Consider the following 26,396-nt stretch of genomic DNA (forward strand, 5'->3'; position numbering starts at 1 on the left):
GTTGGGGCTCCGAAAACAGTTGATCGGCGGATCTGCAAAAAGTTTTCAGCAGGTTTAGACAGCGTGCCAGGCCTCTCCGCTGCTACTGCCAGAAATGACGGCAGGCTCGTGGGGACGTCTTTTTATGCCTTGGTTCCCCTGGCGGTTCCGTCGTAGCGGCAATGATGTGGCTCTTGACGTCGAAGGAAGATATCTTGCGTGACTTCGGAGACTGCGCAGTAGTTGGGGCTCCGAAAACAGTTGATCGGCGGATCTGCAAAAAGTTTTCAGCAGGTTTAGACAGCGTGCCAGGCCTCTCCGCTGCTACTGCCAGAAATGACGGCGGGCTCGTGGCGTCGTCTTTTTATGCCTTGGTTGCCCTGGCGGTTCCGTCGTAGCGGCAATGATGTGGCTCTTGACGTCGAAGGAAGATATCTTGCGTGACTTCGGAGACTGCGCAGTAGTTGGGGCTCCGAAAACAGTTGATCGGCGGATCTGCAAAAAGTTTTCAGCAGGTTTAGACAGCGTGCCAGGCCTCTCCGCTGCTACTGCCAGAAATGACGGCAGGCTCGTGGGGACGTCTTTTTATGCCTTGGTTCCCCTGGCGGTTCCGTCGTAGCGGCAATGATGTGGCTCTTGACGTCGAAGGAAGATATCTTGCGTGACTTCGGAGACTGCGCAGTAGTTGGGGCTCCGAAAACAGTTGATCGGCGGATCTGCAAAAAGTTTTCAGCAGGTTTAGACAGCGTGCCAGGCCTCTCCGCTGCTACTGCCAGAAATGACGGCGGGCTCGTGGGGTCGTCTTTTTATGCCTTAGTTGCCCTGGCGGTTCCGTCGTAGCGGCAATGATGTGGCTCTTGACGTCGAAGGAAGATATCTTGCGTGACTTCGGAGACTGCGCAGTAGTTGGGGCTCCGAAAACAGTTGATCGGCGGATCTGCAAAAAGTTTTCAGCAGGTTTAGACAGCGTGCCAGGCCTCTCCGCTGCTACTGCCAGAAGTGACGGCAGGCTCGTGGGGACGCCTTTTTATGCCTTGGTTCCCCTGGCGGTTCCGTCGTAGCGGCAATGATGTGGCTCTTGACGTCGAAGGAAGATATCTTGCGTGACTTCGGAGACTGCGCAGTAGTTGGGGCTCCGAAAACAGTTGATCGGCGGATCTGCAAAAAGTTTTCAGCAGGTTTAGACAGCGTGCCAGGCCTCTCCGCTGCTACTGCCAGAAATGACGGCAGGCTCGTGGGGACGTCTTTTTATGCCTTGGTTCCCCTGGCGGTTCCGTCGTAGCGGCAATGATGTGGCTCTTGACGTCGAAGGAAGATATCTTGCGTGACTTCGGAGACTGCGCAGTAGTTGGGGCTCCGAAAACAGTTGATCGGCGGATCTGCAAAAAGTTTTCAGCAGGTTTAGACAGCGTGCCAGGCCTCTCCGCTGCTACTGCCAGAAATGACGGCAGGCTCGTGGGGACGTCTTTTTATGCCTTGGTTGCCCTGGCGGTTCCGTCGTAGCGGCAATGATGTGGCTCTTGACGTCGAAGGAAGATATCTTGCCTGACTTCGGAGACTGCGCAGTAGTTGGGGCTCCGAAAACAGTCGATCGGCGGTTCTGCAAAAAGTTTTCAGCAGGTTTAGACAGCGTGCCAGGCCTCTCCGCTGCTACTGCCAGAAATGACGGCAGGCTCGTGGGGACGTCTTTTTATGCCTTGGTTGCCCTGGCGGTTCCGTCGTAGCGGCAATGATGTGGCTCTTGACGTCGAAGGAAGATATCTTGCGTGACTTCGGAGACTGCGCAGTAGTTGGGGCTCCGAAAACAGTTGATCGGCGGATCTGCAAAAAGTTTTCAGCAGGTTTAGACAGCGTGCCAGGCCTCTCCGCTGCTACTGCCAGAAATGACGGCAGGCTCGTGGGGACGTCTTTTTATGCCTTGGTTCCCCTGGCGGTTCCGTCGTAGCGGCAATGATGTGGCTCTTGACGTCGAAGGAAGATATCTTGCGTGACTTCGGAGACTGCGCAGTAGTTGGGGCTCCGAAAACAGTTGATCGGCGGATCTGCAAAAAGTTTTCAGCAGGTTCAGACAGCGTGCCAGGCCTCTCCGCTGCTACTGCCAGAAATGACGGCAGGCTCGTGGGGACGTCTTTTTATGCCTTGGTTCCCCTGGCGGTTCCGTCGTAGCGGCAATGATGTGGCTCTTGACGTCGAAGGAAGATATCTTGCGTGACTTCGGAGACTGCGCAGTAGTTGGGGCTCCGAAAACAGTTGATCGGCGGATCTGCAAAAAGTTTTCAGCAGGTTTAGACAGCGTGCCAGGCCTCTCCGCTGCTACTGCCAGAAAAATCACTTCGGGATGCTTTTGTTAGTTCCAACACTTCCCGGTAGAGGCGTCGTAATAAGCGCAATGTTATCTTACAAACTTTCTCTTACAATTACCGAAGCATTTTTGTTACATAAAAAACAGGGCAAAATATTATTGCTAATTAGTTATTGTACTCTTTGTTAGTAACTTTATTGTTTCTTCGTCATTATAAACGCAAATAGCGTTCAGCATCATCGATCTTTCACGTGACCTCTGGCCTGGATTTAAAATTTTTACCGGTATTTTCGAGTGCACGGCAGCACGGATTCATTCTTTCGTACACTCAGACTGGTTGTTTCTTTGTTTCTAAAGCTAGTTTCTTGCGCTTCGATGTCTCCTGTTATTTAACTTGGGGTGAAGTTACGTGTTTGCAAGCGACATGTAAGCCCGGAAGTTGGGTTTCGGTCGTGAGCCATTCGGAACACGTCTGCATCGAAACTGGAGCTGGATTTTGCTGCGGCTGACAACGGCAATAAGAGTGAGTCGTTTAACACCGCTGCTTGAATCGTTATATAAAATCCGTGTCATTACCTTCCAGGCGGGTACAAGTTAACGAACTAGATCCTGCATTACATATGGGCAGTCAGGATCTCAGTTGCTGTTTCCTAAATAAACCTTTACTTGCGAGGCTGTCGTTATACACACACTACCAGGAAAGAAAGAGCGATATCGGAACGCGCGTCTCATTTTTCATCTTATTGTAGCCGTGGTCGTAGGTGACTGAGTAGCCTTATCAATATACATATTAAACTTTGTTTTCGAGTCCACCGGGAACTTCTTTCGTCCACAAAACCGAATATTCCTTTGCTGAAATGAAGTGAAAGTACAGAATTTAATGTATTAAACAGTTTCAAGCATGATTATTCACTCATATATCGTACTTGTTGGTTCCAGATGTTCTTGCTGTTCAGTTTGGTTTACCGTAGGACATTTATTTTTGCAGTAGTGAAGCGGTGCATCACGTTCGTGCAGAAAAATAATGCATCAGTTCTAATAGCTTCATGACTTTCATGCATTTGCTTGTGGAACCAGCAGTGTGATCTGTTCTAGTGTATAAATGAACGCACAAATGTTCTCATTTGTGATCTAATAATACTTAAGCTGTTGACATGCATTGTAGTTAGGCAGACATCAATTTTATGGACAATAGCAATATTTATCTAACATGCTGCTTAAGCACCCTAGAACAGACAGTGTGCATTTGCATGTGTTTTGTAGTCGCAAACCATTACAATATATATGTCACACTTTTTTGCATTTCATATTGCAAAATCTTGCTTTTTCGATTTCTGATTCACTCAAATTTTTCTGTTCCAGACATGCAGTAATGAGGACGGCACCAGTATAAAGCAACACACTCCACGCATTCAACGGAAGCTGCTGCCTGCTACAACAAGGTCGTTGTGTGGACGTTGGCTACTACTACAAGGTAAACACATGGTTCAGAAATAAATATGTTTGATATATGCTGTATTGGCTTGCTGTTTGCAGCAGATATCAATGTTCGTTCATATTTATGGTTCAGTATAATTGGTTCGAACATAAAAGAAAATACACATGAGTTTGGCTAATCTGTGCTGTATCTCATGTGTCACCGTTCTGCCCCAACAGAGTCTATGGGCGCGTTAAGTTAGCGCGCTCCGAACTCCAAAGGAGCACGCTCGAGTGCGCTCGAGTGCGCTCGAGTGCGACGCCTTCGGAGATTAACTTAACGGCGATTTTCGCCGACTGCTTTCGGGTGCACGAGCGTGCCGTCTGGCGAATGTTACGTTGCTTCCGCATCCGCTATCGCTCTTCGCGCGCTTTTCAAAAATGGCCCCACCGACCGTACTCCTGCAGTTCTTGTTGGACGATGAAGAGGTAGAAGAACTTGACGCGCGGCGACGGAGGCAGCAGCAGCAGCTTACGTATGCGATGCCAGCTGTTCGTGCTGTTTTCAGATGTACCCTATCAGAGGATTTATTTCTGCTCCTCGGTATGCCGACTGACATTGCAGATCTGCTTCTTTCTGGTGTTTTACGCGCCAAATCCAGATATGATTATGAGGCACGCTGTAGTGGAGGGCTCCGGATTAACTTTGACCGCCTGCCGTTCCTTAACGTGCAGTACAACGCAAGCACACGGGCGTTTTTGCATTTCGCCTCCATCGAAATTTATTGCAGATCGCAAGAGGACAGAAAACCGTATGATCCGAGGCATCCAGAATTATGTCATCAACGTTGTGCCCAGATACACGGACACACAATTCAAAGAGCACTTCAGGATGGACAGAAGCACTTTTGAGGTAAGTAGTCCTATCAGTTTGAAACAACGCACGCGGTTTAATCTGCGCGCCGTAACTGACGCCTCTGCTTTGCAGTCATGGACAGTCTGTGCATTATTTTTGCAGAAGGTCGCTGTACACAACACTGCCTTTGTTTCGCGAAGACCAAGTTAATGTATCAGATTCAATGTTGTAACTAGTCTACTAAGAATATCAGTGCTCACTGCACGGTTCTTATTGATGCTAAACGCACGAAGTACAAGCTAGCAGTCATAAAACTGCGCTAGCTGTTGGCTTCCAGGTCCTGCTGCAGATCACACAGGAGAGACTCAACACGGAAAGGACACCAAGGATACCTTTCCATACAAAGGTGTTAATGGCTCTGTGGTTGCTTGGCAACCAAGTGTCCTTCCGAGATGTTGCCGACCGTTTTGGAGTCAACAAGGGCCTGCTGCACTACGTTGTCAACAACATCATTGAACTTTGGGCAGGTACAGCACCAGACTTTATCCAGTGGCCTTTGTCACTGCAGGATGTAGCCCATGAATTCTACCGAAAGTGACGGTTTCCTGGAGTTGTCGGTGCTGTGAACGGTTGCCATATCGCTATCAAAGCCCCAGAGAACGAGCAGGATGCTTATTACAACAGGAAAGAGTTTCACTCAATCATCCTGCAGGGGTGCTGTGATAGCAACATGGCATTCACCCATGAGCATGCAGGCTCTCCAGGAAGAATGCACGATGCCAAGGTGTTCAGTGCATCAGGCCTGGACAGGCTAGTAGAGAAGTTACCGGCAAACTTCCATAATCTTGGTGACTCGGCCGATGCACTGTCTGTCGGACTCATGCGACCTTACAGAAATAATGGCCATCTAAGTGCACAAGAAATAAAATTCAATAAAAGACTAGGCGCAGCAAGATGAGTAATTGAGCGTGCATTCGCACAGCTAAAAGGCAAATTCAGGCGGTTGAAATACCTTGACATGAAAGGCTCTGCACTCATTAGTAAATATGTGCTGGCATCATGTGTTCTGCACAACATCATTCTTATGTCAAAGGATTCCTTTGATTGTGAGGGCCTGGAGGAGGAAGGTGATGACGACGATCCATCTTTTGATGGGAACTCCACAGGAGTTTCGGAGAGCAGGGGTGCACTTAAGCGCCGAGCAGTAATGTTGGCTTTGCAGAAAACAGGCATGGAACCAAACAGATACTGGCAGCTTCAGCATTTAAATGTTTGTATTAACCACGGTTTATTGCGTTTTGGTAAACAATAGTAGCCATAACAAAAAACATTTCATGTACAGTCCTCGGACATTTTTATGTTGTGAATTGTTGGTATAAATAAAACACTTGTGAAATAAACTGAGTACTTCCCCCTCTATTATAAAGCAAAATATGAACAGAAATGGCACTGCTTCGTGTATGTGACTAGTGTTTGTACTTCAAGTAGCATTGCTCTTTCATGTGTTTCCATTGAGATGTGCAGCAACATACATGGGAACAGGTGATTAGTCAGTATAAAATTCTTCAAGTCCTTACAAGATATACAATATCAGCATAAGGCACTACATAGAAACCACTTTCGTTCCCAGAAGGCTTTCTGTTGAAAAAATTAGCAAAAGATGCTTTAAAAAAACTCTTAAAGTGTTGGAACCACACGGCAACTATGTATGTCAATACCTACACATATATACAACATCAACACGAAGACATGCAATGCCACAAGCAAGCAATTTCAGCACAGAACTATTTGAACCAGAGCAAACAGCAAGCTGATTGTTTTGAGACTGCAAAAAAATAAAGAGCAGGCTGGCCAATAAACCAAGTGTGAAAGCGTTATAAATGTCAAAGACAGCAACCACCAAGAAAAGTCTACTGCAACAGAAAGGTAGAGGGAGTAGTGTCACCGATAGAAACTTCAGCACAAATCTATTTTGACACAGAGCCAAAAAAAAAACTTCAAAGCTGAACAAACGGCAAGCTGCCAAGTATGCAAACAAAAGTATTCTCTAGCATGAAAAGACAATACAAAAACCATAGCAAGGCACAAAAAGAAAAGGCAACCAGATCGGCAGAACAAAGCCTGTTGTCCATTTAAACAAATTCAGATTTTTGGCACCAGTATAATCCCATTTGAATACCGATCGGACACAAGTGACAACACTTGGAAGTGCAGGTAATGCCAACTTATTAATCAGCAGCTTACTGAAATAAACTTGTTACTATTTTAAATTCAACGTGAGTCATTCCTAAAAACCACATTTCTTGTTTTAGAAATCTAGAATTTATAAGGTTGACAGCATACACTCTGCACGCTTTCTAAAGCACTTTTCATTGACCATAGCAAAACAAAATTGTCGAATGTACATTCTGAGTGTGCATTCCACAGCCAGACACCTAGGCTGCTGGCAGTAATGCAAGCCGAAAAAAAATAGCGTTCCTGTTTTAGTTAACTCCAGAAAATAACTGGTTTAATTATTAAACATCTTAAATGGTGCTGTCCACAATGCGCTTTAGCATTTTCAGCTTCATTCTTTCCATTTTTAGTTGCTGCTTGTAACGTTGGCGTTCTTCATCCTGCCATGCCTGCATGTTGCTCAGGATGTCTTGCAGCAGAGCTGCTGGCGTTTTACAGCGTTTTGCCTTGGCAGCAACTTGTGCCGCATTGTGTTGGGAGCAACGCTCATCAGAAAAACCATCAGTGTTCTCACCAGTGGCTTCATGAGTTTCCTGAGCCGGTCCCAAGGGCTGTACGCCAATAGGTGACGTGGCTGATGTGGAGGGCTGCGTAGGCATGCTAGATGAAATGGGTGCTTGGTACTCTGCACTTGAAGACAACAGGTTCTCCATCTCCCTCTAGAAGGGCCACTCCTTCCTATCCCTTCCACTCTTCCGCTTGTGTTGCCGATGTTTATCATAGGTTGTTTTTAGACCTTTAAATTTCATCTCGCAATCGGAGGCTGTTCTCAAATAGCCACGCTCCCTCATTTCTGTGCTTATTTGAATCCAAATATGTTTTCTCTTTTTCTTCCTGTCATGAAAATCTAGTACGTGACGCTGGTAGCTTGCAATCAAAAGAAGAACCTCAGCATGGGACCAGTTTGTGGCATCCCTTGGTGTACCAGCTTCAGCACGAGGAAAGCTGGAGCCTGCATTAGGGTCACCTGCAGAAATAAAAGTTTTAATGTCAGTATCTGTGACGAGAACTGAAGAGAAAACAGCCCATAACAAGCCTGCACACAAAGTACAATGTGGGTAATACTTCATATATTTTTCATCAGCAGTGACAATGCTCCAACAAGCGTCCAACATCTTCATGGCTCTACAGCTGCACTTAACAAATCTTGCCTCCACTCAGCTATTCGAGAGTGGAACAGTGTACCCGCAGCTGTCATTCTCGAGCATGACGCAGCTCAATTTAGAGTGTCCTTATCATCAGCTTTTGTTTGATCCTCATGCTATGTAGTCTTTCAGTTTCAATAAAAGCTTGTATGCCTCTCACTTTTTTTAATAACATGTATACAGTGTCGGGTTTAAAGAATGATTGTAATTTTGTTCCTCACTGTGCTTGCTTTGCATCTCATTGCCTGTAATATCGTCGATACATCTATTTTTCAGCATTACTTTTATTCTCAGTATCTGATTCCTTAATATCTTCTATAAATGTTATTACTACCCGTGATACCATTGACAGCAACTATATTATCTTGTTTCACATTAATTTGTTCAGCTGTTCTGTCAAATATTACATGCATGTTATGACATGTCCTTTGGTATCTCTTAACTCCCCCCCCCTTAGGTAATGCCTTGTAAAAGACCCATTTTTAAGGCTACAATAAATGATGACGATGATGATGAGGTACACTGCTTAAAAAGTATGCGTGGAATTACTGTTGTAATTGTGGTCACCCGCCAGGTCCCAGTCGATACTATCATCGGCCACCCAGAGGTTATACTCATTCATGTGGTCACCTGGGAAATAAAAAAAAAATGCAACATATGCTGCATGACTGCTATGTTACCATTTCACGAAGTGGCACTACTTAATGCTACAATAACAGAAATAACAAATACAAATAACTGAAAAAAGATATGCATTCAGTTTATCAATGCTGGGTGCAATATCTGCACACAGTCTGTAAAATGATAAAGGAATAAACTCAGGTTAAAATGTTCATATTTGATTTACTAGAACAATGCTGGATTTAGCAGCGAAATCTACCTCAGGAAACCTCGTTACCACTCAAGGCACACTGATCATGATTGTAAAATCCTGGAGTGCTCTGCCACTCAGACGAACATGTATGCTAACTCATTTTTGTCCGACCAGTTAACCATTGGAACAGGCTGAATGAAAAGCAAGTGCACAATGCAAGTGAAAATGTATTTTATTCCATGTTGTAACCCCCCTGCCCTAACGCCCAAACTATGGGCGCTGCAGGGTAATTTGTGAATAAATAAATAATAAAAGCATACAATCCACCAAAAGGCAGAAACAGTGAGTGACAAGGCGACCAATAAATTTAATGCGTCGTCAGCAATCAGCCCGACGCAGCGTGTTGATCAACTTTACTAAAGCTAGCAGGAAAAAAAGGTGCGTGTCGGTTTGTGGGAAGGTTTGGCAGCACACATAGCCTCACACGGATGCTACCTTATAGTCACAATGTACTACACGTACAACAAATTATGTATATTAGGGGGACATGATGCCTTCGTGGAAAATTACGTGCTTACAGTGAAATGTGAAATGACAGTGTGAAAGCTGGGATATTGTGTCCCCAAAAACAACGCATACTCACAGCCTTCGTTTCCGGGCTCTGCAAGTGGCATTGAAGGACCGTTAGCATCTGGAAACAAAAAAAAGGAAAACATATTTAGAGGACATCAGAATGTAAAAAGCAGACAAAGACGGTGCGATTACGTGCAGCGGTTAACTAATTGCGCAGACCGGGTGAACGATAACACAAAGCACTTCAACTGTCTTCGGGTTTATCCTAGTGAGTTATCCTTTACGTAGCTTGCGCCATTAGTCAACAACCGTCACAATGCACCGACTGGTCCTTGAAGATGTTCCTCTTTTATTAGTACTCACCATCACCGAATATGTGCACTACGCCATCCAAGGGCAAAGACGCTTCACCCGACGTCACGTCAACTGCCCCAACCTCTTCCATGATAACATGAGGACCTGAAGAAGTCGTACACATGAATGTAGCGACGAGAAGGCGCCAAACTGCGACTATTCGGTTACGTACCTGTGCGTCTGGCAAGTAATGAACGTGCCGTCATTTTCGGTTCGCGCCAAGCTCAAAGCGCGCCAACACGCCAAGTTCCCGATCACGCCTGTTTCAGGCGCCCGGCTGCGCGGTGGCGGGAGAAACGAGTGGGCAAGGAGAACGGAGTTGCATCAGTGGAAAGAGTAGGAAACACGTCATTTTTCCGGACGCCGTAGCAGGCGCGCGCTCTCGCGCACCGTTTCCAGGATGGTGTGCGTAGAGCGCGCTCCGTAATCACGCACCGGAAGTCGCTTTTTAGCCGTTAAGTTTAAAAGAGCGCACTCTGCTGGCTAGAGCGCGCTCGAGCGCCTTAACTTCAGGCGCCCTATGCCAAGCACAACTTGGTCATCACTGGAGCTCCTATCTGCGCCAGCAGGAAGGGGCTGGAGCCGAATTTGCAAGGCTTTTACAGCACGAACAAAGAAGCGCATGCAGAAGAATATAGATGAGATATCAAGTCTGCAGAGGACTGTGTTAAAACTAAAAAGAGCTTCAGCCAGCACTCCACCAGCACGGACATTTGGCCGAGTCATCCAGGTAACTCAAAAAGGACTTTCTAGAAATTCTTCGTGTTCAGATGCACCTGCAACATCCGACCAAGCACGGACGACGCTGGCCAAAAGATCGAATTCCGTCAGTTTGCCCTTAATCAGCTTCCTAGCCATGTCAATTCCGTTTGTGCCAAGTGTAATTTTTCTTCTATAAATGCAAGCTTTTTCATTGCCCATTTTTGTTAGAGATCATTCATCCTCATCCACCCATAAAGGTCAACCGATTCTTCGCTGATACTTAATACCAGTCATTGCCTAGTAGCCTAACATATCTGTAGCAGTATCTTCTAGTGTACGTTGTCATGCACAATTCGTCTCCTGAAATAGCTAATGTAGCATCGACATGTGTCTTGCATTAACCTATGCACCATGTGCTATGCACCATTTTAGTTTTCTTCATGTTTTTAGCCTTCTTCCTCGATAGCCTGGGTCTTTGCGCAAGCTACACTGAAGTGATTGATAGCAGAATCTGGTTTTGCTGCCCCACTTGGTTGTGGTAACTGTGTTACGTTTCTCGGATGTGGGTGCCTGGTCAGTTGCACTGGTAAGCAGTCCCTCAAGGTAGGCATTTGCTCCTGCAGTCCGCAAAGCGGCATAGACTCCGAGTATACACACACCGTAAATGGTGCTCCCCGTTCATTCTTGCCTGCAGCAGCCATGGGCAAATTGTGCTTTTGGCCTACCTTGGCCATGATTTGCTCAAAACGGAGACCAGCATATGGGCTTACATGGTTCGAAGTGTATGAAGTTGATAGCCATATGGGTGGAAAGGCCCGCAAAAATGGCTGCCGAAGGTGTTGCCCACAAAAGCGACTTGTCCACATTGAGACAAAGTGGGACAGAAAGTGTGAGCCACACATTAGCGGCCCTCGAAAGAAAATAAATGTGCAGGTTGGCAAGGAGTTAACGCTAAAATCCCGGGTAGTCCATGTCACTGTGTTGGTTGCGGCAGAAGATGCCTGCGTCACCTGATTGCTTCGCAATGGAAGTTGCTCATCTTCAACGACAACTGTTGGTTCAAACAGGTGCGAGGCCCTGTCCAATCTGTTAGTACCACTGGTTGTCGCACGTTACTAGACCACCGCATACGACAAAGGCAAGCATTATGCCTGTGAGATGGTTCGTCGCCAATGTATAATGTATTGTCTGAACCTCATGCGGTGACTGATTGCTGTTTAATTTTGCTGTTATGTCAGTTGGTTACGGTTGCAGTGTTATGTTTTTCTAATGTTGCGGCCTGGTCGGTTGCACTGGGAAGCAGTCTCTCGAAGTAAGCATTTGCTCCTGCAGTCTGCACAGAGACATAGACTCCCAATTTACACACACCGTGATTTGTGCTCCCCGTTCACCCTTTCCTGCTGCAGCCATGGGCAAATTGTGCCTCTGGCCTTTCTCTGCTGCGATTAAGCACGAACGGAGACCAGAATACGTGCTTACATGGTCGGACGTGCATGAAATGTGGTGGAAAGGCCCGCAAAAGTGGCTGATGAAGCTGATGCCCACGAAAGCGACTTCGCTATATTGAGATAATGTGGGACACCAAGTGTGAGCCACACATTAGTGGCCTCCGAAAGAAAAGAAATATGCAGGTTGGAAAGGAGTCAATGCTAAAATGATGGGTAGTCCATGTCACTGTGTAGGCTGTGGCAGCAGATGCCTGCGTCACCAGACTGCTTCGCAATGCAATTTGGGCATTTTTAACGGCGACTGTTGCTGCAAACAGGTGACACACTGTCCAATTTCTTTCCGCTGCTGGTTGTCGCTCGTTACTAGACCACCACATGTGACGAAGGCAAGCATTACGCCTGTAGGTGGGCGGCTGAAAGTACCGTAAGAGACCCGTGTATGTGAATGCTCACTGTTGCCATATGGTTCATAGCCACTGTATAATGTATTGTCTGAACCTTATGTGGTGATTGATTGCTGTTTAATTTCGATGTTATGTTACTCGGTTATGGTCGCCATGTTATGCTTCTCGACTGTGGCGGCCTAGTCAGTTGCATCGGGAAGCAGTCTCTAGAAGTAAGCATTCACTCCTGCAGCCTGCACAGCGACATAAGACTACCAATTTTCCTGCACCGTGATTCATGCTCCCCATTCGCCCTCTCCTGCTGCAGCCATGGACAAATTGTGCCTCTGGCCTTTCTCGGCCGCGATTAGGCATGAACAGAGAACAGCACACGTGCTTACATGGTCGGAGATGTATGAAGCTGGGTGGAAAGGCCCGCAGAAGTGACTGATGAAGGTGATGCCCACAACAGCGACTTGTCCATATAAGACAATGTGGGACACCAAGTGTGAGCCACACATTAGTGGCCTCCGAAAGAAAAGAAACGTGCAGGTTGGAAAGGAGTTAATGCTAAAATGATGGGTAGTCCATGTCGCTGTGTAGGCTGCGGCAGCAGATGCCTGCGTCACCCAATTGCTTCGCAATGCAATTTGGGCATTTTTAACGGCGACTGTCGCTGCAAACAGGTGGCGCACTGTCGAATCTGTTTCCGCTGCTGGTTGTCGCTCGTTACCTGACCACCACGTGCGACGACGATGGTGAGCCCTTTACGAGCTCGCGTCAATGATTCCAGCGTATCTCGACATGCAAATTTTATTTCTGCTATTGCACGAGAATGTACACTGCTTCTCTTCTGCCAATAAAGTCGCATGTTCTGTTCACTCACTTGTGGCTTGTTTGTATGGGCGTCAGCAGAGGCTCTTGGCAATTAGAACGCACCAGCTACGCGGTAGCGAAGGCATTGAGGCATGCCGCATAGCCGGCAGGACAAGCACGGCGCGTACCAGCGTACACGACCGTGAAAAACGACCATATTGGATTTTGCTCTAAAAAAAAGTGTACTTCCGCTTCCGGATTGAGCAACGTCATCTGGCGTCCACCTAGGTAAGTTCCATGCGCTGCCGCTGCTTATTTTCGAACCACTGCGAAAGGTACAGTTTCCCTTCTCTAAGTTTGTTCTTTATTCTATGGTACTCCTCTCCCACCTCTCGTTCGCACCGCCTTGATTGCCTCCTGCACTGCGCGTGTTTGGGCACGTTTCGTGCCGCGTGTGGACATTTCATTCGAAGGGCGATGTGCAGTATGTTTCACATTTAGGGGAAAACTCGGAGCGCATTGCATCGCGATGCGGTGAGCGCTTGATGATGATGATGATGATGATGATGATGATGATGAAAAATGTTTATTTGCTCTATTTTGCAGTGATTTTTGCGGCTTCAGATGGTGTCTTCCATCTCCTTTCCAGGGTTGGTTCCCCTAGTCCAGGGCTCCGCTGAGGGTAGCTGCCCTGCGTGCACGCCTTACTAGTCCTTGTTGGACTTTCAGGATGTCGCTGGATAGCATCCTCTCCCACTGTTCCGCACTCGGGTTTTTTATAATGGCTAGCCCATCCGTTTTCTGGCAAGCCCATGTGGTATGGTATAGGGTTGGTTTGTCTCCACACCATGGGCACTTGCTCTCGTACTGCGTGGGGTAGATCTTGCTTAGCATGTTTAGGCACGGGAATGTTCCCGTTTGTAGCTGTCGCCATGCTACGGCGTCTTCTCTATTTAGTTGTTTTTGAGGGGGCGGGTATTTTCTTCTGATGCCTCTGTAGTAGTTTAGTATCTCTGAATAACTTTGGGCTACCGGCTTGGGTTCCTCAGCGGGGTCGGGATTGTTGGATGCTCGGTTTGTTGCGTGCCCTCGAGCTATCCTATCCGCCTCCTGATTTCCCGTGATGTCGGTATGTCCCGGCACCCAAACTATCGTGTGTTTGGCCTGGTTGTTGACGGTTTTGTCACTTGAGCGGAGGATGCGGAGCGCGCAGTGGCTGATTCTGCTGTTTAAGAAGTTGCGGCATGCTGCTTGTGAGTCTGTGAGTATGGTTAAGGACCTGTTGGATCGGTAGCCCTCCGCTGCCGCTAGAGCCACGGCTGCCTCTTAGGCCTCAACTACCGTACAGTTCCGAATTGATGCACTGGTGATTTCTTTTAGGTCCGAGTTGATCACCGTTGTGACTTCGCTTTTTTTGTGGTTTCTGTCCTCAGTGTAGGCAGCGGCGTCTACGTACACTGTGTCGTGTCTAGCTGCCAGTGTTCTTTGTGAGTCAGGCGGCGGCAGCAGCTCACGCAGGTGCTCGAGGGGCGGGATCTTGAACGGCGTCATCTGCTACGGCGGCGCGCGCTGGCCGCATTGTCGGGAAACCTTCTACTGGGCCTCTTCAATTTTCGGAGTTCTGGCAGCCCGCTGGGAGCCAGACGGCAGCCAGCTAGTTCCGGTTCTGACAATAAGTCACGTGGGCTGGGATCCCAAGACAACCCGAACCTGCCCGAAGTTTGCAAAATCAAACGCCGGTACAGCTGGCCAAACGTAAACATGCTACCAGCATGGCAGCGCCCGTCGAGGCCGACGCGCGCTCGGCGTAGTCGGCCCATTTATGCGTTGCCAGCTTGAAAATATATAGTTGCATTCAGGAATACGATCACTGTCGAGCGATTTCGCGCGACTCGGCGCAGGACGCGTACTCGGCCAACCTCGCCTTGCGCAGCGCAACAGATGGCCTCCGACGAGGCGGATGACAAGACGCGGAATCGTGATTGTATACTCGAAAGCGATAGCTGGAGGATCCCTGCTCGCAGCGATCACGTCTCCCACCGGCGACATTGATGAGTTGGCGTTGTGTCATCATAAGACATGAAAAAGCAGGTTATCGGGTACGTCTCATACGCATAAAATTTCGCGCCGACCTGCTTGGGCTTCGATTTCAGAAAGTTTGTTGTGGCTGATGGTGCTTCTCATTTAAGGAGCTGAGGACGCGGCTGGCGCGTGGAAATGCACGTCGCCTGTGACCAGCGAAATGTTTCACACGAAAAACAACATTGGTTGCAATCATGAGAGCAATAAGCCAATCTACGTGTGTCAAAATGTACCGAGTGCAATCAGTGTATTCTTAGATCAACGGCCTGCAGTTCGAACACATATCGGTTTCGAGCTGCCACCTAAGCATACAACGGAGAGACGGAGCGAACACGGGCTAACTGCAAAGCCTTCGCTAACTGCTGAGAAAGGAGAGATATACATACGCGAAATATGTGAAAAGGAACGCCACGAGAGAAAGACAAACCCAAAATGTACCGCAATGTGTGAATGAGCGTCTACAGCTTGCGTGGAACACGATGCAGATATCACGCACGCATGAGAGCGCGGCGCGCTGTTCACCGCCGCGAAGAAGCAATCAGGACACACACACGCACACGCACACGCACACACACACACACACACACACACACACACACACACACACACACACGCTTCAAACGGTTCACCACGGTTCGTATCACACAGCTTCGCGATGCGGAACGGAGCGTTAGCACCTAAAAAGATAACGCTAGAAGTAAGGAAATCCGAAGATGACCGTAGACAGTTGGCTGAGCGAGGTAAATTTAAGTCCTCAAGAGCCCGCGTTGCAATCCGTGAAGTCCCCGTAAAGATGGCGGCGAGCCCCCATCGCCTCTTTTAGTCATCTGCTAGCCAGAGAACTTCCAGAGAGCAGCTCGACCAAAATCGCCCTGGCAGGTTCTGGCAGCCCGCGGGTAGCCAGAACCGTCCAGCGCGATCAAAACGAACGCCCGGCGGAAGTGCGTAGCGCGGTGGGCGGAGCAACCCGAGAAAAACGAAGACGCTCTGGCTGGCTCTGACAGCCCGCGGGTAGCCAGAAGTGGAAAATCGAAGAAGCCCACTGTCAGTTGCAGGGCGCCGATCTCATCGTTACTGCGTAAAATGAGACGGTATTTTTTACTAAGCGTCGTGCGACGCCCACTGATACGCCTCGAAAGTGAGTTCATCGCTGCAGGGCAGTCTTAGACGACGTACTGATTCCATACATTCTTGACGGCCCGTTTCTGTAAGGCGACTATATATTCTAACGTGATAGGTCGCCGATCCACACTGCTCGTGTTGTGCAAAAACTGCAGGAAGAGCGCGCAGTCACTCTCTTGGAGTGGCCGCCTCAATCCCCGGGCGACAACATCATTTAAAATGTCTGGGGCTCGTTGAAAGTATCGCTGCCGCACCACCCCTCTATCAGTCGCCCGAGGATAGGCTTCGATCCACCATCGTCAGCGACTGAGACGTGCTGCGAATGAACAGATCCCTGATCAAGTCATTCTACACTTCACTGCCTTCCAGGATGGGCGCTGTCATCGCTGCCGCTGGGGACATGACGAGATACTAACTGAAGTTCCCGGCGTGACGTGTCCAATTCACCGCCAGCGGGCAGGGTCTGTCTGGTGTAGCGAATGATTGTCGAGAAAAATCACTTCCAGCTCATTGTCTGAACCTAAAACAATCCTTTTTTCGTATTCGTTTATTTCATCGTGTTCGACCCCAATGGTTATCATTGTTGAGTGCTTCGTTTCACTTTCGAGTCACTTTCGTTTCACTTCGAGGGGCACGACATCGCATCCAAGATGTCGCACTCACGCTGGTTATTATTACAGGCTACGATAACGCTCATGGTATCGTCCATGCGTCTTCGCCCGGATCGACAACCGCGTGCCGACCTGCTGCTACCGCCTGCCAATCCGCATCGACGATTGCTAACTTCAGCACATCACCCACCAGTTACAGATGAATCCAAGTGGTCCACCTGGCAACCTGGGATTACACGTGCGTTCACGGCGGCCGAGGCAGGATATAAAGGACAGCTGGCTGGCTCCCACTTCGGGCACGACATCGCATCCAAGATGTCGCACTCACGCTGGTTATTATTACAGGTTAGTTACCTGAAAGCTGCGCATTGCTTTAGAAGTAGTAATTACTCTTTGTTGGCGGTGTCGTGCCCACCACAGTCTGTTGAAAAATTGAAGTTTTTGATGGCTCTGTTTACTTGCAAATTTCGTTCCTTGTCTGCTATTTTGCTGTTGCTTTCGGGAGATATAGAATCTAATCCTGGCCCTATGACAAAAGGTGAAGCAGATTCACTTGCCCAAGCTATAGATGCTATCCGCCGGCTTGAAGAGTGTCAAGCTTCCCTGATAGCCGATTTGAAGTCTGCCAGGGAGAAGCAAGTGGAAGCTGACGACAAAATTAAAATCTTAAGTGATAAGATTGTGTCTTTGGAAAAGGCAGTGGAGTTAAATTGCACAATTAAAGCTGGGACAGATTCCGACGCCGTACGCGTGGTGTCTGAGCAGGTGGCGGTTATTAAGGCACGCTGTAATGACTCCGAGAATAGGCTGCGACGCTCGAATCTGCTTTTCTTCGGTTTGGAAGATAACCCTAGAGAAGACTGGATAAAGTCGGAGCAAAAAATAATTGACTTCTGTGGGGATAAGCTGGGCATCAAAATAAGTGAACAACAATTTGAGCGGGTGCATCGGTTGGGAAGATACTGCGAGAACAAACGGAGACCAATCATAGCCAAGCTGACCGTCTTTAAGGACAAAGATCGCATTCTCTCTTCGGCACACAAACTGAAGGGAACGTCATATTCCATTCGCGAAGATTTTTCACCGGAAACTCGACGTGCTAGACAAAAGCTAATTGAATTTGCGAAAACCCAGAATAAGGCTTTCAGTGGACAAGCTGCGTATTGAATCGAGAACTTATATCTACGATGGTTCTGCAAGTGCAGTTGTCCCGCTGAATAGATAGCTACGGTTTGGAGCATGCGCACAGAGTCACGAAGTACTAAAGCTAACCCCGACTTCACCCTCGCTATCATTATCGTACGCCAACATACGAAGCATATTATCAAAGCGCGATGTCATCTCGTCCTTCTTGGAAGACAGCAAATCGGACATTATCGCTTTCACAGAGACATGGCTGCATTCTGCAATAACAAATAATGAAATCTTTTCATCTTCAAACATGTACGACATATATAGGTGTGACCGCACTATTAAAAGAGGAGGTGGTGTCTTGATTGGTGTAAAGAAAACCATTACGTCATTTTTAGTCAACACTAATTCTGATCTCGAGATTGTTTGGGTGGCCTGCACGATGTCATCTTCTAGAATACTAATAGGTAATTGTTACCGTGCACCAGATTCTAACAATTCTTTCATTAATGCTCTCCGCGACACAATCAACAAAGCCATTGAACTCTTCCCGGCTGATTTAATTTATCTTCTTGGGGATTTCAATTATCCACTAATCGATTGGACGAATTTATCATCTCCTTGTCATATATCGTCTGAATTCATCAACTTGTCGTTAGACTTTAATCTATTTCAAGCTGTCACGAAACCCACACGTGGTGCCAATGTTCTAGACCTCATTCTTAGTACAGCACCTGAAACAATAGGTCACATAGAATATTTGGATGGTTTCAGCGACCACCATTTGCTCCAAATAACGATAAACACAACGCCACCGGTTACGGGCAAAACGACAAAACAAATTCGTGATTACAATAAAGGCAATTATAAAACAATAATCTCAGAATTTGAAACTTTCTTCGAAAACACAATGTGGCCATCATTTTACGATAGATCCGTTGAAGAAAACTGGCTCATGTTTAAAAATACACTGTGCGCATTAGTAGACAAGTATGTTCCACTCGTTAATATAACTAACGATAAGTTGCACCCTTGGTTTACTAAAAAGCTTCATCGCATGAGGAACAAGAAGAAACGCTTGTATAATATCGCTAATCGAGATCGCACATCAGCAGCGTGGCAGAATTACAAAACGTACCTGAAATCGTACTGCTCAGCTTTAGGCGAAGCTAAAGATAAATATTTTTCTAATGATCTTCCTGAGCTGCTTAAGAACAATCCTGCCAAGTTTTGGAAAATAATAAAGCCTAACAACGAATCAGATGAATTGTCATTACATAACAGCAGCAATATTTCTATTCCAGCCAGTGAATGTTCGGAGGTTTTTAATTCATTCTTCAGCTCTGTATTTACACAAGAGAACACTTCAAATATACCTTTTGTTTCAGAATTAGGCTACCAATACATGGAACCTATTGAAGTCACTTTGGAGGGCCTCTCTTCTCTCATAAATAACCTTAAAATGTCTTCTTCATGTGGCATAGATGGTATTAACTCAAAGATTTTAAAGAATACCGTAGAAATATCTAGCAAAATTCTTTTTTACATATTCAGACAATCACTTGCGACAGGCCACCTTCCCGCAGATTGGAAGATGGCGAAAGTTATGCCTGTATTTAAAGATGGCAACAGGAACTCCTGTGAGAATTATCGTCCCATTTCATTGACATGCATTCCCTGCAAGTTGCTTGAACACATTATCGCTTCGCATATTTACAGACATCTTGAGACTAACAACTTTCTTTTTCATAATCAGCATGGCTTTAGGAAGGGCCTCTCGTGCGATACACAATTATTTGAATTTACAACAGACCTACACACTAACTTAAATTATAACTTACAAATTGATTGCTTGTTCCTTGATTTTTCGAAGGCATTCGACCGTGTGGCACATTGTCGCCTAATATCAAAACTCTCCGCACTTAAATTAGACTGTCTGACCTTGTCATGGCTCCGAAATTTCCTGTCTAATCGTCAGCAGTTTACTATTGCAAATAACTACTCTTCCTCCGTAACAGACGTTTCTTCTGGTGTACCACAGGGTAGCGTCCTCGGTCCCTTGCTTTTTCTAATATTTATTAACGACTTACCTCAAAATTTGTCCTCCACCATCAGAATATTCGCCGACGACTGCATAATTTATCGCCCAATTAAAAACTCAGATGATCATCTCATTCTTCAGCAAGACCTTCAACAAATCAATAACTGGTGCAATAAATGGCTAATGACATTAAATACCACAAAATGCAAAGTAATGTCTTTTACCCGGAAGTCGGCAACCTCACAGTATCCCTACCATATTAACAATTACACTGTTACAACAGCTACACAATATAAGTATCTAGGGGTTCTATTCACATCAAATCTTTCTTGGACAGACCATATCACGTCCATTTCAGCTAATGCCTCCCAATCGTTGGGGTACTTGCGACGCAACTTAAGAAATGTTCCTTCAAATGTTCGCAAGCTAGCCTACCTAACTCTCGTTCGTCCCAAGCTCGAGTATGCATCTCCCATTTGGTCCCCTCACCAGAAATACCTAATTGAATCGCTAGAACGGATCCAGAATAGAGCAAGCCGCTTCATCATAAACGATTACAGCTACCAGTCTAGTGTTACACAAATAAAACTTAAACTTTCATTACAATCCTTGAGCACTCGCCGAGACATTGCCCTTTTAACACTGTTCCACAAATTCCTTCACTCCACTCGAACACCCGCATGCTTGAAACGACCCTACTCCACGTCACATAGGCTTCATAATCATTTCAGCTATGCCCGCCTTTACGGGTCTACAAAGGCATTCCATTGCTCTGCTCTTCCTCGTGCTATCAGAATATGGAATTCGCTCCCTGACAGCATTGCAAGCCAATCTAACTACGATTCATTCCGTGATGCCTTGACTGAATACATGACTAACGAAAAGTGAAGTTTTACGTTTGTCGCACAATGCTTTCTATACTTGCACTATATTTACAGCTTATTTTCGCATTATTGCTGTTATGTCGCTATGTTTACCGTTTCGTTGGAATGTCGCGTCCGTAACTTTTCTGTCATTGTTTTTCATCATTACTGTTGTTATTAATTACACGACTTCACTGAAAAATCTGTATGATTTATTCCTTGTTATTATATTATGTTTTTTATGTTTCTTGTTTTCCCTAGTGAATCGTGATCTAAATAATTTTTTTTCATCTCAGTTGTACTTTGGTTGTAGGTTGAAAACAGATACGGTTTATAGATTTGCCTTGTATTCAATGTATTTTCTATGTACTGCCCCCCTTACTCAATGCCTCACTTTGAGGCCTGTAAGGTATTTTTAAATAAATAAATAAATAAACAAAGACTCAGCACGTTGCGCGCACGTCTTGGTGCGTCTTGTCACTGCTTATTACGGTAGCACACACAGTGAAGAAATATACGTGCAAGCGCTCAGTACCCTGGCCTTTCGAAAGAACAAACGAAGCATGCTGTCAAAAGAGGTTTGTGGAACTCCATTATCGCCAATGAAGGCTCAGAGTTTGGCGACGCGCCACGTTTAGTAAAGAATATCAGCTCAGTTCCCGCAGTAGCGATGAAATCGGTGCACGGCCCTTGGTTCCCGACAATGCGGCCAGCGCGCGCCGCAGTAGCAGACAACGCAGATCGCGACTCCGCCCCTCGAGCGTCTGCGCCTGCTCGAGCTGCTGCCACCACACGACTCCAACTGCTCGCCGCATCGCGTTGCAATACGTTCCGAGTTTTCCCCTAAGTGTGAAACAGACTGCACACGCTTCTATTTGCCTTTAAGAAGATCTGTACGCTTGACGATTATTTTTATCGCTGCAATGCGGCGAAAGGGCAGCGTCTGCTTAACCATGTAAGTGACGCTGAGCAGGTAATTGGAAACGATATCGTATATGCCGCCCGAAAAATCGTCAGCGCATACGATGTGGCACATACATAAGGCACATACGAGCTAAAGTCATTTTTGCAGTTTCTCACAATACGTTTGCTACAAATCCGTGTTGTCTCTGGAGACAACGGACTTCCATCGACACCGTGCGGAAATAAGGAAAATATATCGCTGCTATATTAAAGGGACACTAAAGGTTACCAGAAACTCAAGTTAAAGTGGTAGAGCAATGTTCTAGAACGTCTAATGCGTCAATTTTATCGCGAACAGAGCTTTAGTAACCGAGAAATTGAGGTAAATGCATGACACGATTTGAGACCCCCCAGCGACATTCCGGTACTAGCCCGATGACGAAAGGACTCCTCATAATTTGTGTTACTAAATACTCAACTACTCGTATTAAAAATATCATTTCATTCGATTATAAGACAAAAAAAATGCTGCTTGTCTACGTCTATTCGATTCTAAGAAAAAATGAAATTTTGACGTTGCCCTTCAGTAATATGGGTGTTCGAAAGGTTTCGTTTTCGCTCGACTCTGCGCACTCGACTCTGCGCCGCGCACGCTTTGGAGTTTCAGTACTTTCGTTATCGCGTCGTGCTGTGAGGGTTCTGCTGGCTCGCGAAACTTTCATTTGAAACAAGCAGCGAGAATGCCACGTCCATGTGATGTCGTGGGAAGCCCTCGTTGCTTTCCCGCTCCGGAGAGCCGGTGTCTAGGCCGCCGTCGTAGTACGCAACGACGCCGGCAGTGCGAGCCCTCAGCAGCAGGTCGCGCTCGTCGGTGCTCAAATCGCTGAAGTTGAGCCCACCATCGCGAGCCAATCTGTCGGTGTCAGGGTCCATTGTGACGAGCGTCGAAGTTTGCGTCATAGAATGAAGTACCAGCTTATGGGCGTCTTGCGCTGGAGTTTGAGGTATAGTAGCGGCGCCTGGTGGCGGTGCGGGAAACAACATCTGGGTCACGCCAGCTTGGTTGTGGCGAAGCACGTTTCTAGGCCGAGTTTCGCGTCGATTCGCACTTTTTTATGCCCTGTCGCGAGTGCGAAAAGGCTCACAGACCACGCCGACCACGCTGCGAGCTCGCCGCAGCCTATAGTTTAACGAAAACGGACTATCCGTGTGCCGTGGGACGTAATTCGTTTCTCCTTCCGCTAGCCACCATACTCCCGCTTTCGCTCTGCTGTCGGCTCTGTCTTGGCTCTGTTTCTGGCCGCGCGTTTGCGTTTTGCGCAGAAAAGCCGTAGCGCCGTCTGCGGACGCCGTTCTACTCACCGATGGCGCAACGTCACTATGAGACCATGATGTCAGTACTCCTCGATCGGAGGGCGGCGATTTGAACTGCGCTAGAGGTACGTGGACGCTTCAGAACGCATTTTCTCTTAAAATAAGTCTCTCCTTCGCACGAAACAAGCGTTTCGAGGTTTCTCTGATGGTATTTCAACAGTCCACGTTGACTTAATAGTAACCTTTAGTGTCCCTTTAAGAATGGCCAGCTGCAGTGTGAAGTTTTGCCAACCCGTTGCGACTGTGGAGGCAACATCCCGGGAGCATCGCCGCCAACCTCTAGCCACGGCGTGACTAAGTCGACTTTGTGTCGATATCAATACGCGCATCCTCCACTCTCCGTCGCTTCAGCTAGGATGCGTTGTGACTGAAGCAGTTCGACGAAGCAGGCTTTGTGCGCAACACGACAAAGCGGACCTGATCTCCTACCGGCGGGGGAGCTGCCGCGGGGACGCCGACGGACACTCCTTCCCACGCACCGGCCAAGACGCAAGACAACGCGCTACCCGGAACGGCTCCCGAGTTCTACAAAGCCCCTCTGACGGCGGCTCCGGACCATCGCCCCTGTGTGTATGCGTGTGTGTGTGTAAACCGTGCCCCGGAGAGGCGGTTAGTTTGCGATGGCTAAACGAACATTCGCATCACCTTGTATCGGGAGAGGACCGAGTGTTCAAAAACCGCTGTTGTGCGGCTGCTCAGGTCCCCCTCTCTCAAGCAGTCATGTTAGACTGAAGTACTTTCTCAAACAGTCATGTTAGACTGATATAAATACTGTAAATAAACTCATATTCCTCGTTCTCGATGAGAAGCAGTCCTTCCCTTCTTCAATGTCCTCAGCGTGGATAAGTTGGACGACGACATGGGCCAGCTACCTTCTAATTCATGCCCGACTCCAATCTTGACAACGGATCACGAGCGATGGGATTGAGCCCCCAATCATAACACTGCATAGCACAAGTACGACATGCGCATAGAACTTTAACTAGTACGTCCCCTGCAATATGGAATAGAGGCAGCAATGTAGACAGCTTGGCCATTTTTTAACAGTGCTCAAGAGACGGAAGTTGAAAGTATTAGTAATCATTCCTGCTTCAGCAATGCCGGCGCGACCAAGACGCGGGCGTGTATCGTCCAGTAAGTCGATCGATCGGTGCAGTGGTGATGCGGGAATGAACTCCGGTCATGTTCAATGCATCGGGCACATATTGAATTTCTCGGCACGCGTGAACTTGGGCCACTGCTAGCGCATACAACAGAAGTGGTTTCCATTCTTGGGCGGAGAAACAACGAGTCAGCCGAAGTGAACAGACGTGTTGTCAGCGCGCTCCGTAACCACCGAGACGACGCGACCTTCACCGACCGCCCTTGCCCGGGCCGCTATCGTAGGGAGTCATATGGGAAGCGGCCTTCCCGCCGTTTTCCACCGACCGCCTTTTTGAAGCGGACTCTGCCTACGCGGGAGCTGCGTTCCGCGCAACGCCTACTGTCGACGCCGCCCGATTTCGCCGCCTACGTCGATACAGCTCACACGCTCACATGGAATACCAAGTCGCAGACACCTCCATCAGCCCTGCCGAGCTTGAAGCTGACTCACGCTGGGTCCGTGCCGTGAAAGCACACCGTGCAGCCGCGGCCCACCAGCCCATCGTCTCGCCACCGCCTGCCTCGCCACCATCCAAGACTGCCTGCACTACCACTCTCCGTCGTCACGCTCCCCTACCTCGCCTCCCAGCGGAGGACTTCAAGATCATCTACAGACCGGGAGAAGGGCTTGACCTCCGCACAACCACTAACGAAGCCCTGCTCCAAATCCTTTGCACTCATGCCACCATCGACTACGCCACCGCACGCACCACCGACCGTGTACGGATAAATCCGTACAACTCCCTTACTGTAAGCACCCCATCTGAGCCACGCGCTCGCGTCTACCTCCGGGTCTCGGAACTCCACCTGGGTGCCATATCTTACTCCCTGCGTGCCTACATGGCCGCACCCGACAATGCCCTCCGCGGCATCATACACAACGCAGTGGGCTCCCAAACCCAGGGCGAGATCGTCCAAGACCTCCAGTCAATGAACGTGAACACCCCCTACGCCATCGCTGACGCATGCCAGATGGGGCGCTCCCAGTCCATCCTCATCACTTTCGTCGGCGCTTCTACTCTTCCCTCCACCATCGTCTTCAACTGCGGGGTCTACCGCTGCCACGGGACCGCTGCCACACCGTGCAAGGGAGCCCACGTCACGGGCTCGCACCCGTGCGTGCTCCGGTTCGAGCGGAACAGCCCGTCATCGCCCCCGGCCACCTCCAAGCACCAGCCTCTCCCACCAGCGCCACCCACCGTGCCCATCCTCAAGACCTCCCGGCCTTCCCGCCCCCGCCGCCACTCTGTCTCCCGTGGTGCCCAGTCTACCAGCCGCCACCGCTCCGTCTCCTTCCAGCCTCTGCCTAGGCCGCCTGCGCCCCCGTTTGGCCCGACTCGCGTTGGACATGGAGGAGCACTGCGCCTCTCTCGTTAGACAACAGTGGGGCCAGACCTGCGACCACATGGCAGGCAACCTGGGCCTCCGCAACACGTGGTCGTTTCTCAGGGTGCTGCTAGACCCTACACACACTAAAGCTTCCCAGCGCAGGGATATCTCCCATCTCCTTCATTCCTCCCCACTCACCGATACTGACTTCCTGGCGGCCCTCCGGGACCATTGCATCTGCACCGACCCACCTACTCCGCTTCCCACCTACTCCGGCTCCCCAAACCCTGACCTTGATGCGGACGTCTCCGTGGGCGATGTTCGTGCGGTGCTACTCACACTCCGTACCACCTCGGCCCAGGGAGCGGACCGCATCACTAACAAGGTACTCTGCTACCTAGACATCCCCTCCCTCGAAGTCCTTGCTGATCTACTCAATACACATTGGCAGGTTGGCACTCTTCCATCCTCCTGGACCCATGCACGTGTCTCATTCATCCCCAAACCCGGCAAACCTATTGCCCTCGAACAACTCCGCCTCATCTCTCACCTCCTGTCTCGGCAAGCTGTTCGAGCATGTCATCCCGGCCCGCCTCCAGACCTATCTGGATGATCATGACCTTTATCCGGACTCCATTTTCGGTTTTCGTCCCCAGCTGTCCACCCGGGATGTCATGCTCCAACTTTCCGAGGATGTCCTACACCCCTCCCATCACAAACGCACTCGAGCTATCCTGGCGCTGGACCTTACTAAAGCATTCGACAATGTGCACC

The 26,396-nt window shown here is 48.2% G+C and overlaps 2 protein-coding genes across 2 annotated transcripts in view; one reads left to right on the forward strand and one right to left on the reverse strand.

Annotated features, from left to right (window-relative positions):
• The window catches only part of LOC139052292 (uncharacterized), a 204,052-nt gene extending 198,223 nt beyond the window's left edge, over nucleotides 1-5,829 (forward strand). Inside the window, exons 7-9 of the mRNA XM_070529375.1 lie at nucleotides 3,644-3,755; nucleotides 4,489-4,610; nucleotides 4,891-5,829. Of these exons, the coding sequence (XP_070385476.1) occupies nucleotides 3,644-3,755; nucleotides 4,489-4,610; nucleotides 4,891-5,151 (495 nt within the window). The 3' untranslated portion in view covers nucleotides 5,152-5,829. The remainder of the gene's footprint in view (nucleotides 1-3,643; nucleotides 3,756-4,488; nucleotides 4,611-4,890) is intronic.
• A 1,249-nt stretch (nucleotides 5,830-7,078) lies between these two features.
• On the reverse strand, nucleotides 7,079-9,765 carry LOC139052322 (uncharacterized). The gene is given in 4 exon segments (XM_070529416.1): nucleotides 7,079-7,755; nucleotides 8,501-8,563; nucleotides 9,391-9,438; nucleotides 9,684-9,765. Coding segments are annotated over 4 exon segments (870 nt in total).
• Between the last annotated feature and the right edge of the window lie 16,631 nt (nucleotides 9,766-26,396).

This window comes from Dermacentor albipictus, unplaced genomic scaffold, assembly GCF_038994185.2.
Source record: "Dermacentor albipictus isolate Rhodes 1998 colony unplaced genomic scaffold, USDA_Dalb.pri_finalv2 scaffold_21, whole genome shotgun sequence".
In the NCBI taxonomy this organism is placed as follows: Eukaryota; Metazoa; Arthropoda; class Arachnida; order Ixodida; family Ixodidae; genus Dermacentor; species Dermacentor albipictus.